Raw genomic sequence first — 18,302 nt, forward strand, 5'->3', positions numbered from 1 at the left:
TCATTTTTTTGTATAATTTCACATTCGTGGCAACTTTTTTTACATAAGCATGGCAAATTTGATAAAAAAACCACAAAAAAATTGAATATGCATTTTGCCATGGCATTCGAATATACATTTTTTCCATGGCAAATTTGACAATTTCTTGTGTTATTTCCATTACACGGCAATTAATGACATCAAATATGGCAAAATTTGGTAAAATACCATGACAAATTTGAACATTCCCTTGCCATGGCAACTATTCATCATTTTTGTAATATTTCACAATATTGCAAATTTGATAAAAAAATCCATGGCATATTAGAATATGCATTGCCATGGCAATTTTGATCTTCTTTTCGTGTTGTTTCACATACACGGCAATTTAATTATACAAAGATGACAATTTTGGTACAATACCATGGCCAGTTTTGAACATGCTTTTGCCATGATTTTTTAAATTTTTTATTGTTATTTCAGAATCATGGCAATTTTAGTAAAATACCATGGGAATTTTGAGCATGCTTTTGCCATGGCAACTATTGATCATTTTTGTATTTTTTTCACATTCATGGTAATTTTTTTATATTAGCATGGCAAATTTGATTACATATTCCATGGCAAATTAGAATACGCTTTTTGCCATTGCATTTTTTTATTCTTTCTTTTCGTGTTGTTTTATATGCATGGCAATTTAATTACACAAAGATGGCAAGTTTGGATAAAATACCACGGAACATGTTTTTGCCTTGGCAGTTTTTGATATCTTTTTTTATTATTTCACAATCATGGCAAAGAAATCATATATAAGCATGGCAATTTTGACAAAAATCCCACGGTAAATTTTTATATGCATTTGCCATGGCAATTTTAATATTTTTTTTGTGTTGTTTGATTGGCACGGAAAAACATACACAAATGTTAATCCACTTTTTTCCGCCCATGATATATATGCAAATTGCCATGAACTTTTCCTTTTCAGTTCATTTTTCTAATATAAAAAAGATCTTTTGACCATGGCAAATTTTGCTTGTAGGTACGACGATATTTTTTCGGTTTGAACCATTGGGATTTTTAGTACTAGTTTATTTGTCACTCTTATCTGTTACAGCAAATTCATCTTTCTGTTTTATAGGATGGTAAATCTGGGCTTTACTATCACAGCAAAACTGTGATCTTATTTGTTTATCATGCCATGAAAGTCTATGCATTTTTTAGTCTATGTATCATGATATATATAGAACATTTTTCAACAAAGTTGCCATGGCCCATGGCAAATATAGCCTATGCATCATGGAACTTATACTGTATGGATGATGATCTATTGGACATTTTAGTTCATGTCATTTTTTGAAACATATTTTCTTTCTACCATGACAATTTAATATGTTTTGGTAAACCCTGCCATTTTTGTAAAAAATAACATGATGGCAAGTCGTAAATGTAGTGGCAACTTTTCTGGAAAATCAAATGGTTTTTTCTACTTTTAAAGTTGTTGGATGGCATCATAGGCTTTTTTTGTTGCAGAAAAAAAATCTGAACTTCTTTTTCTTTAGTAAGATTGTAGGGCCCAATATAGAGAAGGCCTGTAGGGCCGATACGATGGACGTTCGGGGTGGTGGCAGCCATCGCCACTGCATGAAATCGTGCAGGCGGGGAGAGCGATCGTCCCAAGCAATTTGTTCGGTCCAGCTGCCTTTCCTGTCACACGTGTGGGCAGTTTCAATGTTCGCCCACACAACGTCGTGTGGGCTGCATGCGTGTATGCCACACAGCGCCATGTGGTCGGATGGTCATTGTGCCACACGTGTGGCACTTATCGGCGTCCAAAAAGAAAGAGTTTCAGTGAACAAGGTTTTTTCATTAGGAAAAAAAAGCAGACAAGATTAGAGCCACCATCTTTTGGGCCGACTTTTCGGGCCTGTTTCTATCCGTTGCTCAAGCCCGGCTGGCGGCTGCACTGAGAATCCGGACCCACAGGCCGAGATTCTGGTGGGTCCCGGTTCCGTTGCCGACGAGACAACAGGAACAGCGGTGTCGATACACAGTCCCCAACCCCATCTGCACCCCCGGCTGTCATCTTCTTCCCCGCCCTCGCCCTCGCCCCAGCTAACCGCTCGCCCCAACCGCGGCGCCACCCATCGCACAGGTAATCGTTCCTCCTCCTCCTCCTCCACCGCAAATTCCCCTCCGTTCGCGCCTCGTCTCATACTCTCCGTTAGGGCTCGCAGCTTGCTCGATTAGAGGCCTAGAGCTCAGATCGGACGATGCAGTCGTCGGATCTCCCCTCTCGAGTTACTGGGTGGGGTTTCCTACGGGCCATGCGAGCTTCCCTGCGTGAGTCACATTGCATCGGTGGCCGCCGAATTGGATGCCCCTGGGTCTCGACTTTTGACACACAACGAATGAATCAATTCCCAAATTCAATGGGGAAATGGAGTGGGCGGGAGGATAAGGAGCGGAACTGGATTCTGCTGTTACTGTCATGCGCTATTCTTCGATGTTACTCCATCATTTAAGGGCCAGTGGCCGTATTCCTTGGAAATTGCAGTGGCCGTGTGCGGTGGGGTGGTTCTGCGAGGCTATGGCGATGGCGAGGAGGCAGCACATCACAATATTCACCACGGCGAGCCTGCCGTGGATGACCGGCACTGCTGTCAACCCCCTGTTCCGGGCGGCTTACCTCGCCAAGGCTGGGGACTGGGAGGTCACGCTGGTGGTGCCGTGGCTGTCCAAGGGGGATCAGATGCTGGTTTACCCTAACAAGATGAAATTCAGTGGGCCGGCGGAGCAAGAAGGCTATGTGCGGCGGTGGCTTGAGGAGCGGACTGGGCCGTTGCCGAGATTCAACATAAATTTCTATCCTGGGAAGGTAAATTCGAACAATTTGGCAAAATATGTTGTTATGTCTTGTTATCATGTTGTAAATATCCCTTGAATATATGTGCATCTTGTGTGGTTTAGTGCTTGATAGAAAGCGCAAATGAAGCCTCCCAATTTTTTGCAACACGCGAAAATACATCACCTACTGGTGTTTGGCCCTATCTATGCAACTGTACACTACAGGCATCTGTATGAACTTACATTACTTGTGGAACTAAAATGTTGTAGAATGGTTTCTCCTGTGTCCTTGTTGGATACTGAGGCGTTGGAAATTTCAACTAAGTAGGTAGTAGAAGGTGATTAATTTTGGAAACGTTTATGTATCCAGTACCTGCCATACTGTAACTAGTATTTTTTCCCGCAAATTAATAATAATAATGTTATCAGTAGAGAACTTGTGGTAGTTGAGTGCAGGACGAGCAGAAACTGAGAAGTACTGGATAGTACTCCCTCCGTTCCTAAATAGTATAAGCCTTTTTAGAGATTCCAAGACGGACTACATACGGAGCAAAATGAGTGAATCTAGACTCTAAAATACGTCTATATACATCCGTATGTAGTCCGTATTGATTGAAATCTCTAAAGTGGCTTGTATTTAGAAACGGAGGGAGTACATAACTTGTATTCACCCCTTTGATGATACTCCCTCCGTTCCGAATTACTTGTCGCACGTATGAATGTATCTAGATGTATTTTAGTTCTAGATACATCCATTTCAGCGACGAGTAATTTGGAACGGAGGGAGTACATGATAAAGCAGTAAATTGAGCATAGAAATAGTGGGAGAGGGAAGCTATCTAATGCCTTAGTGCCTTTACATCTACGAAAGGGCAGCATAAAGCCATAAATTGATTTGGTGTTGATAATATTCTTTATATTCTGATCGCATGGCAGACTGCTCTAACTATGTTCATATGCAGTTCTCGACGGAGAAGAGAAGCATTCTACCTGTTGGGGATATAACTGAGACGATATCTGATGAAAAAGCAGATATTGCAGTTCTAGAAGAGCCAGAACATCTGACCTGGTACCATCATGGACGGAGGTGGAAAAACAAATTTCGTAAAGTTATAGGTGTTGCTCACACCAACTATCTGGAATATGTGAAGAGGGAGAAAAATGGTTACATTCATGCATTTCTCTTAAAACATATCAATTCTTGGGTCACCGACATCTATTGCCATAAGGTTAGCAGTTTTATTTTCTATTCTGTTTACTGTCATCTCATTTTATTTCAAGCATTTCATTAAGTATTAACATCCAGTTGGTTTTATGAAACCTCCTAGTTTTCCAGTCTCAAGAAGCTGAATATCTTTGTAGATGATTTCATGGATGCATAGTTGCCAATTTAACATCGATAGCATGTATGGAATTACCATATTTGCATAGTGATTCAGACAAAGCTGGTCCATATTTTTTGACAGTTATTGTCTACCTAGGGCTGCCCCACTTGTTATCTGCAACGTAAACCATTGTGGCAACTGCATAATGCACTGCTGTAATGTATTCATGAATGGTAATCTTTTCATATCTGCATTGGTACAAGACCATCATCCATCCATGATTTGTTATGCAAACATGTGCTCCATTTTCTCTTCTTGAGGACAATATATTTTTTAATTTTGTTATGCGCAGTTTCTGACCTTTTGTTGCCCGTGATGTTTTTTCTAGGTTATAAGATTATCGGGAGCAACTCAGGAAGTCCCGAGATCTGTAATTTGTAATGTTCATGGAGTAAACCCGAAATTTATTGAAATTGGCAAATTAAAGCATCAGCAAATATCTCAAAGAGAACAATCATTCTTCAAGGGTGCATATTATATTGGAAAGATGGTCTGGAGTAAAGGCTACACAGAGCTGCTTCAGCTGCTTCAGAAGCACCAAAAGGAATTGTCTGGTCTCAAGATGGAGCTGTATGGCAGTGGAGAAGATTCCGATGAAGTTAAAGCATCAGCTGAGAAACTCAGTCTGGACGTTAGAGTCTATCCTGGCCGCGACCATGCAGATTCAATATTTCACGAGTGAGATCCTGCGTCTTTCCTATTCCTTAATTTATCGTTTCGTGTGCTCCAAAGGGCCACACAAGCGGCGTAGCTGCTAGTGCTAGTTCGAGCTATACATTTTACCACAATTGCTTTATGTCATCAGTTTATTCCTAAACCAGCTGATTTATATTACCTATTGTTTGTTTCAGCTACAAGGTTTTCATAAACCCAAGCACAACAGATGTAGTTTGCACCACAACTGCAGAAGCCTTGGCGATGGGAAAGATTGTGATCTGCGCAAACCATCCTTCAAATGAATTTTTCAAAAGATTTCCCAACTGCCACATGTACAGCACGGAGAAAGAGTTTGTGAGGCTAACCATGAAAGCACTGTCAGAAGAGCCGATCCCACTGACCGAGGAACTGAGGCACGAGCTTTCCTGGGAGGCAGCGACAGAGAGGTTTGTCAGGGTTGCCGAAATCGCACCAGCCACGCCCGCCAAGCAACATCCTTCCACTTCACAGCGTTTCATGTACATCAACCCGGATGAGCTGAAGAAGAACATGGAAGAGGCGTCGGCATTCTTTCACAACACCATCTCTGGGTTTGAAGCCGCCCGTTGTGTGTTTGGGGCGATACCGAACAGCCTGCAGCCCGATGAACAGCAGTGCAAGGAGCTCGGGTGGAGACCCCAGGGATTATAGCCTTTCCACCTCCATGCTGTTGGCATCGACCATACAAGTTTACAACTAATCGCAGCCCAGTTGGGGGGCTGAGGAAACTAACTCTGAAACGGAAACATGTGTGCTCTGAAAGGGATTACCGTTTGACAGGCCCTTGCTTTGCTCTCTTTCTGGTGTGATGAAACTGCAGTTTTCCTTGGTGGCGTCCATCAGATCTGTATCTGGCGATTGTGAAGTCTACCAGCAGGTGAGGAGTGCTCCTGTAAGTACAAAGTTGAAGCGCTCGGCAGTGCGACGGTCTCATCGTCAGGTGGCATGTATGTATGCTTTGTAACATAACATGCGTGGCAACTACTTGTGGCAAGATATAGTTCTAGAAAAATATGTTAAGAATAGAAGTATGGGTAATGTTTTGGCCAAACAGGGAGATTCACAGTTTTGGAGGGAAATACTAAAACACAGAGACCATTTTGTCTCCTTGTGTAAGTTTAAAATTGGAGATGGTAAAAGAGCTCGATTCTGGGAAGATTGGTGGATTGGCAATGCTCCATTAAACAAGAATTTTCCTAGGTTATATGATCTATGCTTTGATAAAAAGAAAACAGTTAAAGAAATTTTTGACAATAGATTAGATAATGTTCAGTTTAGAAGAACTTTACTAGGAGCTATGTTTTTAAGGCGGTAAGGCGAGGCGAGGCGCTGGGGGGCGCCTCACTGCCTAAGCGCTGAGGCATAAGGCGAGGCGACGCCTTAGAGACTTGTAAGCAACAGAATTAAGTAGAATTTGGTAGGCATTAAGCAACTAGGCATACAGCCATACACACCTTGCAACTGATTGTTGTAGAGCCCCCATCCTCTTTGCACTTGCTTTTCTCCCCAACAGAATTCTGCATCAACATGAAGTCATGAACAAATATGTTAGAATAATGTATCACTTACCAGTGCACATTCCACAAAAAATAGAAATAAAAGTGAGGCAGCGAACAAAAGTGGAAAGAAAGATAGCAAGTATGAGTGCAACTGCAATCTGCAATGCATGGCATATTACATAACCATTAACCAATTCAAATGACACAAGTCCAGTAGTCCACATAAGACAAACAGAATAATAGATAACTCCAGCATAGCAAAAGGGATAAAGGTGGCCAGCTCAGCTCTCTCATGTCTCTCCACTCTCAAAGTCTCAATCAAAAGTCATCATCATCAAACTCATTGGCATTGGTGTTGTCTTCACCATCTTGGGCAACATTAGTTGGCTCTTGATCGTCATTGCTCACATCATCATCATCCTCAACGTAGTCTGAATCCTCCCCCTCCGCATTGGGCATACTGTTGCTCTTGCTTGTTGTTGCTGTACTGCAGAGGAGGAGGAGCTGCTGGACAGGAGGATGAGGAGGAGCTGCTGGACAGGAGGAAGAGGAGGAGGAGCTGCTGGACAGGAGGAAGAGGAGGAGCTGCTGGAGAGGAGGAACCGTTGGAGAGGAGGGGGAGGAGCTGCTGGAGAGGAGGAGGAACCAGATCTGCTGGAGAGGAGCCACTGAAGAGAAGGAGGGGGAGAAGTGTGTGGATTGGGGGCTGTTTCTCTCTCTCTCTCTTTCTCCCCTCTTACCTGTTGGCGCCAACATGATTCCAGTTTCCCGCCAAAACTCTGTTTCCCGCCTAAAACAGCTCCCCTGCCTGCCTGGCAAGCTAAGGCGTCCAAAATGAACTAAGGCAACGCCTCGGACGCCTAGGCAGACGCCTCGGACGCCTTATAGCTTAAGGCGGACGCCTTAGACACCCACCTAAGGCGAGGTGGACGCCTTGCCCTCGCAGGGCGCCCTGACGCCTAAGCGTCGCCTAGGCGACGCCTTAGGGACGCCTTGAAAACAGAGACTAGGAGATGCAAGAGAACTGTGGGGGCATATTAAAGAGGCCTGTAGTGTGGTGACATTGAATGAGGATAGAGATGAGATAAAATGGACTCTCAACAAAAAGGGAGTCTATACTGTTAAGTTCTTCTATAGACACCTGATTGAAAACGGGGTCAAATCTCCACATTTGTATATGTGGAAGATTAAGATGCCACCTAGAATCAAGGTGTTCATGTGGTTGGCCCTTAGAAAAAGTATTCTCACAAAAGATAATTTGATTTGTAGGGGTGGAAGGGAGATGATAAATGCCCTTTTTATGGGCAAAAAGAGAACATAAATCATCTTTTTCTGGCTTGCTCGGTTGCTAGATTGTTATGGAACATATTAAAGTGTGCTTTCAATCTTAAGGATATTCCAGATACATTAGATGCTGTTATGAAAACTTGGGTAAATACTTTTGGAAAAGATGAAAAAAGTCTGGTCATGATAGGAGTACGATTTGTTGGACTATTTGGAAACTTAGGAATAGTGTGATATTTGACAACAATAGGGTGAATGATCCCTGTGTTCCTGTTACTCTGTTTATTAAAAACCTAAATGATTGGAATATTTTGCAGACAAATCCCGCAAGAAGTAAGCTGATGGAGGCCGGAGTGAAGCTAGTGAGTGAGGTGGTAGAAGAAATTTTCAAAGCAGCGTATGGGTGGCGCCTGAAGACTGGGAGGATCGAAGGGTAACTGAAGCCCTCCCTGCTGCGATGGAAAAATCTTGGCTCCTGCCTTTTCATGCTGGCTTCGCTTCATTTTGCTGATGTTCAGACTAAGTGGATGACCCTGTAATATTGCGTCTGCTATAAAATGATAGTTTCTCTTTGTAGCCTCTGTTCTTATAACAGAGTCTGTTGCCGCTCTGGGGCTGGATTCTCCTGAATCTAGACCTCGGACCATTCTTGTAGGTTCTCTCCACTGTCTTTGGGCTTCGGGGAGGAGAAGGGATGGCTTCTCCTCCTTCCTCAATGTGGCAGTAGGTTGATCCGTTAGAAGAGTGGAGTTTCGTGTTGAGGGGAGTGTGTTCCTTTTTTCTTTTTTCTGTAGCAAGACTTGGTGATTTTTGTTAATGGAAATCGGAGAGAGTGCTCTCTTTTATCAAAAAAAAGAAAAAAACTACTAGTCCACTACCGTGTAAAGCCGGCTTGTGTTTCGCAACAATTCTATATGCTGCTGCTCTTGGCTCATCTGAAAAAGTCTTCTTGTATAGGAGTATATTGCTCCGTTCCTGTGTGCCACTTGTTATAAACCTGGAGAGCTTTTGGTCGGGTGGCCTACGTGCCGAGCAGCTGTAGCAGGAGAACCAGCAAGCGATGACGTGAGGCGTCGTGTTTGCTTCCTGGTAGCAATTGACCCCCGCTCGACGCATCATCCGTCCGGTATACATATCTCCGTCCACCTCACACGATTCCGACCAAATTCATAGTCAGGACACGTACACGCACTAAAACACGTCTACATACATCTGATTAAAAATATTTATTTTACCGTAAAACATCTTATAATTCGGAATAGAGGGAGGACTTTTTTTAATTAGAGAAAAAGAAACAAAATTAGTATAGCAAACATGATTGATGACGCAGAAGCGGATATAAGTCTATGATATTCCAGCAGGACGTGCTAAATACGCCACGTGGTGTTGATGACCATGTGGCGTATTTGGCACGTCCGTAACAAGATAACTCATCAGAAGAATCCGCCCCCTACAGAGGCCTCTTGCAGATTTCTCCATGGGTATATTAATTCCCTACTATGTATCCGACAACATCCTAGAGCTGATATTGTTAAAGGCAAAACGGTGGTGCATTTGGGAAGGTCGGCTGCTACACAAATTAAACATAGTGGTGAGGAGAAGCGATGGATGCCACCAGCAGTTGGCTTGGCCAAGCTGAACACGGACGGGAGCTACGTCCCAGCTACAGGAGCTGCTGGCGGAGGTATGGTGCTGCGTGGCGCTGCCGGAGAGATTATTTATACTGCTTGCAGGCAATTACGTACATGCACTAATGGTTTAGAGGCGGAACTAGCTGCGTGCAGTGAAGGGCTGGCTCTTGCCCTCCACCGTATTGAGTTGCCGATTGTCATTGAGATGAATAGTTTGGAGGCGGTGTCGATGCTTAACTCGCGGTCCGTGGATCGCTCGAACCATCGTGTACTCGTACAAGAGATTCTTGGGTTAATTGCAGCTGACCCTCGAAAGATTTCTATTAGTCATATTAGTCGCTCTCAAAACACTGTTAGTCATGCTCTTGCCGCTTATGGTCGTAGTACCCCTCGCACCGCCGTGTGGTTGGGATCTGGCTTGCACAACATTGTAAATCTTTGTATGGCTGAACGGCCTCCTTGAGTAATGAAATTCCTTTTTACCCGGCAAAAAAAATATTCCAGCAGGGACAGGGAGGGAGGGAGAATCTTGCAAAAGACTGGGGAATCTGTCGAGGGCAGCGGATAGGGATAACCATTAAAACCACGCACGCCGCCGAGTGAACAAGTCCTTCTCATTTTCTTTTTCCTCTTCTCTGCTCCGTCTTCCCGTTGTTGTTCCGCAGCAACACCAACACCAACACGGTTGCTTCTCCCCCAGCGGCGGAAGGAATCTCGAGTCTCTCCTCCCCCGGCGCCGGGCGGGACCTGGACGGGTAAATCGCGACGGCGCCCTAGAACCCCCGAGCAGCCGGGCGATGGAGGACCGCGGCGGCGGGGGCGGGGGCGCGGGCGGGCGGCGGGTGGGGGACTACGTGCTGCTGCGCCCGATCGGGTCGGGGGCCTACTCGCAGGTCTGGCTGGGGAAGCACGTCGCCCGGGGCACGGAGGTGGCCGTCAAGGAGATCGCCATGGACCGCCTCAGCGCCAAGCTCCGCGACAGCCTCCTCTCCGAGGTCGACATCCTCCGCCGCATCACGCACCCCAACATCATCGCGCTTCACGACTCCATCAGGGTAGGGTACCCTCCCTCCTCTCTCTGTCTGTATCTTGCGCAATTGCTCTCGATCTGTTACTTTTTTTTATGTCATTGTCTGCTGTCTGTTAGTATTAGCCTGATATGCCCAGAATTGGGAGCCGCTGATGACGATCTCTATTTCGATTTGGTTCGGAATGCTCGGTAGGTAGACAACCCAAGCAAATGATAGGTTGGAACTTGATGTCCCCCTCTCCTAGTACTATCTACATAGATTCAGCAAAAATTTGAAAACTATTTTAGCTTTTATCCACATAGATTCCAGAAGAATAACTGTTTCTCATTATTGATTATGAAGTGATATATGTCTTGTGTATGTCTTTCAGGATGGTGGGAGGATATATCTCATATTGGAGTATTGTCGAGGTGGTGACTTGTACGCGTATCTTCTACGGCATAAAAGGGTTCCTGAAACTGTTGCTAAGCATTTCATTCGGCAGCTAGGCAAGTATCTTCCCACATCTCCCATCTCTTCCCATGGTTGATTCATGTTATGTGCCTTGTTCATAATCTCTTGTTTCTGCAGCATGTGGTCTGCAGAAGCTTCGTGAAAGCAATGTGGTTCATCGGGATCTTAAACCACAGGTCAGTCATCGCTGTCAACTATTGGTTTGCATTTCTCTGCTCATTTCGTGATCAAGAGTCTGACAAGAGAAATACGAGCTCTCAAACGGTTGCTTGGTAATTTTACCAAACCATTGAATTATAAATTTTTGTGGTTGTCCAAACAGAACATTCTTCTTGTTTCAAATAATGGAACTTCCATCTTGAAGATTGCTGACTTCGGATTTGCAAAGTGAGTTACTGCTGTTCTATTTCATTCATTCTCGGAGATAGAACATTAGTTGCTACTTTCCTCGCATGGCCTTCATTTAGTGAACTGAATCACAAATCCTGCTTTTAATCTTTGTTAGTGATGCCATGTAACATAGTGCTAGCATGCTACATATCACTAGAATGACATACGGCAGCCTTTCTTTCTTGCTGCCACATTTGTTTGTGGGGTCCACCAGCTACTGCTTGTTTTTCACCGTTATTTGATTTTCTTTTCCTGAGCGACTAGCGCTGTGTCAACTGATGTGGACCAGAATATTGGGAATAGACACCATGCCATGGCCAAAAGGTTCTGCTCCTTTCTTAACTGATGTGTGTCCTGCACTAATAGGTCAGTGTTCCGTTTCAATTGCAAAATAGCACAATATGTACTCCGCTCCTTTCCTAACGCTTAATGGACTTGCATCTTTCATTGATAGATCCATTTTACCTAGTTTAGCAAAAATGTGCAGTATCAGGTTCAAAAGTTCCCTGAACATGTCTGCAGTAACTCCTACAATCTGAACTGATATTGTGCTATTGCTGGAGAAAAAATATCATACATTTTCTAAGAGAACCTCTGCAACATCCAAAGTTTGTCTGCAATAATTTTGCCAAAAAGAAAAACACACCTGCAACCTTGAAAGTTATATCTGCTTCATTTTGAAGTAGTTTTTGCAACATTTGCAAATTACATGCGTTCATGAACTCGCATCTCGGCTTTCAGTCTCCACGCTGCTGATCAAGTGGGTTTAATAATGGGTGAATAAGCCATCAACTATCGGATAACTTCAGTATGTCAGGCGTATGATACTTTATCTGTTTTTAGTTTCACTCATTTTGTATTTGTTTGCGTGAGCAGATTTTTGCAACCTTCTGGTCTAGCTGAAACACTTTGTGGTTCACCCCTTTACATGGCTCCCGAAGTCATGCAAGCACAGAAGTATGATGCAAAGGTCGGAGCTTTTCTTTTTTCCGTTTCTGTGTGGGCTTTGTGATCGACTGTTACCTGTTCTTGACTGTGTGTTTCATGCTTGATTTCTGATAGAACAGGCAGATCTTTGGAGCGTCGGTATTATTCTATATCAACTTGTTACTGGATCTCCACCTTTTAACGGGGATAGTCAAATCCAGGTTCATCTCATTTTTCACATGATATAATTACTTCAACATTGTTGAAATAGTATGTGCCTACAAGTGCTAATGGGAACTATTATTACTTCATCAGTTGATGAAAAACATATTAAAGTCAGGTCAATTACGATTTCCATCTGATTGTGAGTTGAGCCATGATTGCATTGACTTGTGCAGAAAGTTACTGCGAATCAGTTCAGGTACAAATCATTGTCTTTGCGTATATAGAAACAATTTATGCAAGGCAGTAGGCAGTTCCTCACGTCATTATTTCTTCTACTGCTACTTAATTTTTTCTGGCATAAGTATTGCTACTTGGTGGGGTGAAGTATTAAGAAGTATTACTGTGTAACCTAACAGACATCTGGTCGAAAATAAATGGTACCATTCAAAAGTAAATTTGGGTGGCATTGTAATTCGTCATTTTTTCGTCTCTTTGACTCCATTTGCACCCTTCCTGGATTTACTGACTCATTATGCCTTAAAAGTTACCATGCAAAATAAATAAATTGTATCAGAGTATTAATTATTGCTAGATAAAAACTATTATAATAACATGTGAGTTGTGAGTTAGGCTGTACCTGTGGAGGATAATCATTTATTAGTGCACATTTATTTTTTGCATGTGCAATTTTAAGTTTTAAAGTCATCACAATTGCATGCTTTCTTCATGAACAATTAACAGTAATGACTGGTAACCATGTACAGCGTATCATTGAACATTATGAGTTGTTCAAAAGAAATGGATTAAAGCACATTATGCAATCTGTTATGATGTATATTAAGGAGTATTAATGGTACCATTCTAATATGTGCATGCAGTGGAACGACTTACAGTTGAAGAGTTTGTGAATCATCCATTTCTCTTTGAACATGCTCCAGAGAAAATCTTGAGGTAATATCTTCATGCTACCATCTTTATACCACATCATGCAATGTGTTTGATATTATGTAGTGCATTGGCAGTCGGACACCATCAGACACAAGAGATGGCTTTCCCTTCATTAAAAGCAGTCCAACGAGGCTTTCGAACCAAAGTTCTCAAGAAGATTGTATGCCTTTTCCTTTAGATCTGTCAACCGGACAGGAGGAGAGTCCTGTTCCTGAGAGTAATGCCCCAATGAAATCTTATGGGTTTGCTACTAGTAAAAAGTTGGATAAAACTTCAGGCCAGAGTCCGTCGAAGCATACAGGTCTGTTGTCCAGATACATTATGGGCAACAATTATGCACCTAGCAGTCAACGTCTGGACCATCCTGGTCAAAGGACCAAAGAAAGCAAGATTGGTGAAGGACGTGGTGCTAAAGGTGTTCATCCAGAAGGTACCAAAGTCTCTTGTGATTATCACACATTTCTTCATAATCATTGCGAATAGTTCTTACTGAATTCATTATTTTTGCTTTGTAATGTAGATTCCCCTATCATTGATTCATTAGAGTTTGTAGATCAGGAATATGTCTTTGTGTCTGGACATGCGGAAGGATCCCCTTCTTCAACAAGTGCCTCTCTACAGCGCAATTTACCGGCTAAATATGAGAATCCCTCTGTTTCGCCACCGAACTTAGCTGCTCTTAGTGCACCAGTGCCAATAAATGGCACAGCAATAAACAGGCAACAGTCTGCTGGAACTGGTAGCTTGGACAGTCATTGTTCTCCAATATCTGGTACTTCACATGGATCTGCTTACATGAGTGATGGCTTGGATCAACCACCATCTGATTATCTGACCAGGATTAGATTATTGGGGCAGTATGCTTCTACCATAGTGGAGTTGGTCAAAGAAGAGGTAAATTTATATGCTTGATGACTCTCTAGTCTTTGTTTCCTTGCTTTCCTATTTAATTCCCTTCTACTCCCTCCGTCCGGAAATAATCGTCGGAGAAATGGATGTATCTAGACATATTTTAGTTCTAGATACATCCATTTTTATGCATTTCTCCGACAAGTATTTCAGGACGGAGGGAGTATTTTATTTCATCTCAACTTTTTGAGATGTTGGAACTTTTTGTTCAGATGTTTGTGTGCTTTTCTTACTGTGGCAAGCTATTATTATGTTGGTTTTATCACATTGATCTGCCTAAAGTAACTTTGTGAGCATTATCTATGTGACTTCTAACTTGTTTTTACGTCTTGTTGATCAACCACCCAAAATCTTTGAAGATAAAAGGTGGCAGGCACTTAGAGGCATTCTCGATCCAGCTAATTATTCTTGCGACCTGGAAGCAAGCAATTCACATATGCAATTCCTATGCGGCTTCAGCTGCCAGAGAGAGTTCCTCACATGATATCACTATGAAGGGGCTTGATACTGACGCTCCCCATTTGCTTGCAAACTCTCAAATGGCTGATGAAGAATGCACACAGATTGAGAGGCAGTTTCTCACTGAAGTTGAACATGCTGAAGAACTTGCAAGCACTGTAGGGCAGATACCTGGTACTGAACCTTGCTTGGGGCTGTGAGCCATTATCATCTGCTTTGTAAGACTTTCTTTTGTGCTGATAGTGAGCTAATGCATGCAGATGCTACAGCGATGCCCGACGCGGTTGAATTAATATTTCAATATGCACTAGAATATGGAAGGCATGGTGGTGTAAGTGCAAGCATGCTTTCTTTCATCCCAGAACCAACAGCAGTTGGTGTTACGATTGTTGTCCACCCACTCATTTTGTTTTCTTTCTGGTCTTGGTTGCAGGTTGTCGAGATGATGGGGAAAGCAGCAGTGGCCATGTCGCGGTATACAAAGGCAATATGCTTGCTGCGTTTTCTCCTGATCGAGGCACCGTCGCTCGCCCTCAACCCGCCTTTGTCCCTGACTAGATCTGACCGACACCGACTGCGCTCATACATTGAAGCCCTCAACGCAAGGCTCAGCCAGTTGTAATGCCCGAGTCACTGACCGCTGCCGGTGGGCCTTCTTGGGGGCTGACTTGTACAATGTTCTTTCATTTGTACATATATTTGTTGGCCCAAACGAGGGCGTGTAAGATAGCCACGCTAGAGATTGTGAGATTAGCGAGTGTAGCGGAAATCCAGTGTAATTGCCCAAACTACTATCGTAACGTGAGGTGTGTGTGCGTGGCGTGTGTTCTCAACTTGCGCATGCTTTATTCTGTACCAATGAAGGCTGCAGCCATGGTCATGATGTAAACAGACTGCTTACTTGTTATTTATTTCTTGGGCTGTTACACTATACTAAAGGCGTCGTGCTGGCTGGCTGTCTATGGTTTACTGTTATGCTGCTTGCTTCAACGTAGCGTATCTGTGTATGATCACCACTTGTGCCGCCAGTTCTTGCAAGAGTATGGTTTGCATCCGGCCATTCTGTTGCTGTGCTCAAGATAGTAGAATCTCCTTTTTCAATTCATTTCTCTTTTATTTTACACGCATTCCCTTAGGGCCTGATTCATTAAAAAAGGTAGAATAGAGTTGCACGGTTAATTAATGGAAACCTGGGTGAAAACCGTTACAACACACCCACAAAGAAGGGCACGGGGCCGACCTGGCACCAACAAGACAACACATGCCGCCAAGGAGAGGACACCGTTGAGGTTGCCTGCAATGTCATCGTCATCACCTCTCCCCGAGCAGGAGACTTCGACTTCGCCGATGACGGTCCGTCAAGACCCCTTCGGACGGACGACACACAAGGACCTCGGCGGCCATAGCCAAACAATCGACCGTAGACACCGAGGATAGGCAGCTCCAATTTTGCTGTCGCGCTTCACTGGAGAAAGTTGCAAGCCTCGTACCGAGCACAACCTCCGGAGAGCACCAAGCGCTGAAGCCGCCCTCATGGAGTCATCGTTGTGTCACAGCGGGGAACAAACATAGGCGCATCCATTGGCGAACGAAACCTTCGATATCAGAAGGACAAGCCGCGACCCAGCTCCACACACCACCATCGTCGTCGCCGCACAAGTCGCAATGCCAACAACTCACATCACCGGTTGGACACCAGCCGACCGCAATGTTGTGAGCGTCTAGCCTATGGAATGCGCGGACAGGAACAAAGAGCTTCAAGGCGACGCCCCAAAGGGGGGATGCGACGAGGACATCGTCGTTGCCCAACCCGACATTGGGCCTTGGGCTTTCACCCGAAAATCTTGAACCGAGAGTAGGAGGTCGGAGATCTCCATGGCAGCATGATGTAGGATAGAACCCTACATGCCCGATCTTTCACGATTGGAGGGGATCCTACGAAGAACACGAAGAACACGAGGGGGAAAACGAGGGAAACACGAGATAAGTCGCTCAACCAACAAGGTATGGTTACACATGTGCTAGATCCTCGAAACACAAAGAGAGATACACGATTCAAAGTCAACAAGGGACGATACAAAGGGTCTTCTCCGTGAGGAGGTCTTGAAGGGCCTTCCCGTAAAGGGGTCTTGAATCCGCTTGGGGGATCTTCTCCGAAGAGGCGCTCGACTCCGATGGAGAAGTAAACAAGTGGATGAGCAAAGCTCTATCTCAAATATGAGCTATCACAATGCTAACCCTAACTAGGAGGTGGAGGAGTATATATAGTCTAGGTCCACGAAGGGGTAACTGGGAGAGGGATACATGGGCCTCAAGCCCGATCTCTTTGCGCAGACAGGCGTCGGACATCTGATGGTTGTCGGTCGTCCGATCGCTCGCGGGCGTCCGGTCGTCCGAAAGTCTTCGGACTTCCGATGTTTTGGCTCTGGTCCGGTAGTGTCGGACGTCCGGTCGGCGTCGGTCGTCCGGGCGCTGATGAGTGTCGGACATCCGGTGTCGGGCGGTCGTCCGGGCGCTGTAGGTTGCCTCGGCTGGAGTCGATCTGGTTGGTGGAGTCTCCAGGCGTCGGACGTCCGGAGATCGTCGGTCGTCCGGTGGTCGTCGGACGTCCGAGAGCTGTAGCTTCCTGGCAGCTCTTCCTCTTGTTCCTCACGCTTGGTGTCCTCGCCTCTTGTCCAATGCTCGTAGATGTTCCATGGCCTTACTCTTGGTTCTTAATCATGCATATCACATATGTTTGAGGTAGTAGCCATGTCTCACATGTGGAAAGTGACGATTCGGAGAGGAGCGAGTTCACCTTATGTCCAGTGGCATATGTTCGAGGTCTCGTCATATGTCCTCTTATGGCTTGGAGAGTAGTCCGAGTGTACATGGGGATGAACGAGGTATGCTCCGCATCATCTCTCCCCCCTTGGGAAAGATCCGACCTCGGATCGTGATCCTCATCACCATGGAAACGGTTGTCGTGGACGGACTTGTAGTTGGACGAAGTTGAAGACATTGCGCAATCCAAGTACTCCAAGGTGTCTCCGGAGTGATAGACATGCAAAAAGAGCAAACACAAGCGACACTCGGAAATACAATGGTTAGCGCACACAAAGTGTCCATCATGTAAGAATGAGTCTGTGCGGCAAGAATGTTCGCGACAAAGCGCATGAAGCTTATCAAGATGATATAGAATGATATGCAAAGCATTCATGGGATAAAATGCAATCATTATGCACACAAAGTTGTGGTAGTTGTCATGGTGCACAAAGCTACAAATTCTACCATTGTGCAAAATGATGTCATAGTGTGATGGTTTATCAAGAGCATGAACATGGCAATGGATGCTCAATATGTGTATGTTATCATGCAATTGATGGTGGACAATATGATCATGATGTATGAATATGCCATCAAGGAAGATCACAACAAATTTGCTAAGGAAATGCACAAGCTCATATATCATGGATGACATGGAAATAGATGCAACAAGGCAATCATAATGTCAGTCAATCCATGCACACGGTGAAAACTTGTGGTGAGTATGAAATGTCCATCGAGCATGACATGAGGAAGCATAATCAACAAATATGTATGTGTTGGTGCAATGTGTCAAAGGAGTGTTGATGTACCAATGCTCGATGACATGGCATGAGTGGAGTTCCGAAGGTGCATCCAATAAGTGTGAGCGCTCCTCAATGTGAAGGTCCATAGAGT

At 44.3% G+C, this 18,302-nt stretch overlaps 2 protein-coding genes across 4 annotated transcripts; both read left to right on the plus strand.

The window, feature by feature from the left end:
• Positions 1–2,026: 2,026 nt before the first annotated feature.
• On the plus strand, positions 2,027–8,542 carry LOC119290859 (digalactosyldiacylglycerol synthase 2, chloroplastic-like). Of its 2 annotated transcripts, XR_005142069.1 has the most exons (6): positions 2,027–2,131; positions 2,534–2,854; positions 3,786–4,052; positions 4,537–4,886; positions 5,060–5,781; positions 8,005–8,542. XR_005142069.1 is itself a non-coding variant. In XM_037569516.1 (5 exons), exons 2-5 carry the CDS (start codon positions 2,567–2,569, stop codon positions 5,553–5,555), a joined length of 1,401 nt encoding a protein of 466 aa, XP_037425413.1. In that variant the 5' UTR covers positions 2,027–2,131; positions 2,534–2,566; the 3' UTR covers positions 5,556–6,060. The 2 variants fall into 2 exon arrangements, 1 of the variants encoding a protein (XP_037425413.1); XM_037569516.1 differs by lacking the exon at positions 8,005–8,542 and having other exon boundaries at positions 5,060–6,060.
• A 1,389-nt stretch (positions 8,543–9,931) lies between these two features.
• Positions 9,932–15,538, plus strand: LOC119290860 (serine/threonine-protein kinase ATG1c-like). Of its 2 annotated transcripts, none has more exons than XM_037569517.1 (13): positions 9,932–10,373; positions 10,720–10,837; positions 10,920–10,978; positions 11,125–11,189; positions 12,069–12,162; positions 12,260–12,340; positions 12,435–12,540; positions 13,163–13,235; positions 13,307–13,662; positions 13,753–14,126; positions 14,501–14,774; positions 14,861–14,931; positions 15,034–15,538. In XM_037569517.1, exons 1-13 carry the CDS (start codon positions 10,116–10,118, stop codon positions 15,220–15,222), a joined length of 2,118 nt encoding a protein of 705 aa, XP_037425414.1. In that variant the 5' UTR covers positions 9,932–10,115; the 3' UTR covers positions 15,223–15,538. The 2 variants fall into 2 exon arrangements, with proteins under 2 accessions (XP_037425414.1, XP_037425415.1); XM_037569518.1 differs by having other exon boundaries at positions 13,786–14,126.
• The last annotated feature ends 2,764 nt before the right edge of the window (positions 15,539–18,302 follow it).

The sequence above is a fragment of the Triticum dicoccoides genome, chromosome 4B, assembly GCF_002162155.2.
Source record: "Triticum dicoccoides isolate Atlit2015 ecotype Zavitan chromosome 4B, WEW_v2.0, whole genome shotgun sequence".
Classification (NCBI taxonomy): Eukaryota; Viridiplantae; Streptophyta; class Magnoliopsida; order Poales; family Poaceae; genus Triticum; species Triticum dicoccoides.

Bases quoted from the DNA above. Each gene is read 5' to 3' on its own strand.
- LOC119290859 (XM_037569516.1), top strand. From the start codon at position 2,567: ATGGCGATGGCGAGGAGGCAGCACATCACAATATTCACCACGGCGAGC. The intron at 2,855-3,785 runs GTAAATTCGAAC...GTTCATATGCAG, and splicing joins TAAATTTCTATCCTGGGAAG to TTCTCGACGGAGAAGAGAAG. The intron at 4,053-4,536 runs GTTAGCAGTTTT...TGTTTTTTCTAG, and splicing joins CCGACATCTATTGCCATAAG to GTTATAAGATTATCGGGAGC.
- LOC119290860 (XM_037569517.1), top strand. From the start codon at position 10,116: ATGGAGGACCGCGGCGGCGGGGGCGGGGGCGCGGGCGGGCGGCGGGTG. The intron at 10,979-11,124 runs GTCAGTCATCGC...TTGTCCAAACAG, and splicing joins ATCGGGATCTTAAACCACAG to AACATTCTTCTTGTTTCAAA. The intron at 13,236-13,306 runs GTAATATCTTCA...GTGCATTGGCAG, and splicing joins GCTCCAGAGAAAATCTTGAG to TCGGACACCATCAGACACAA.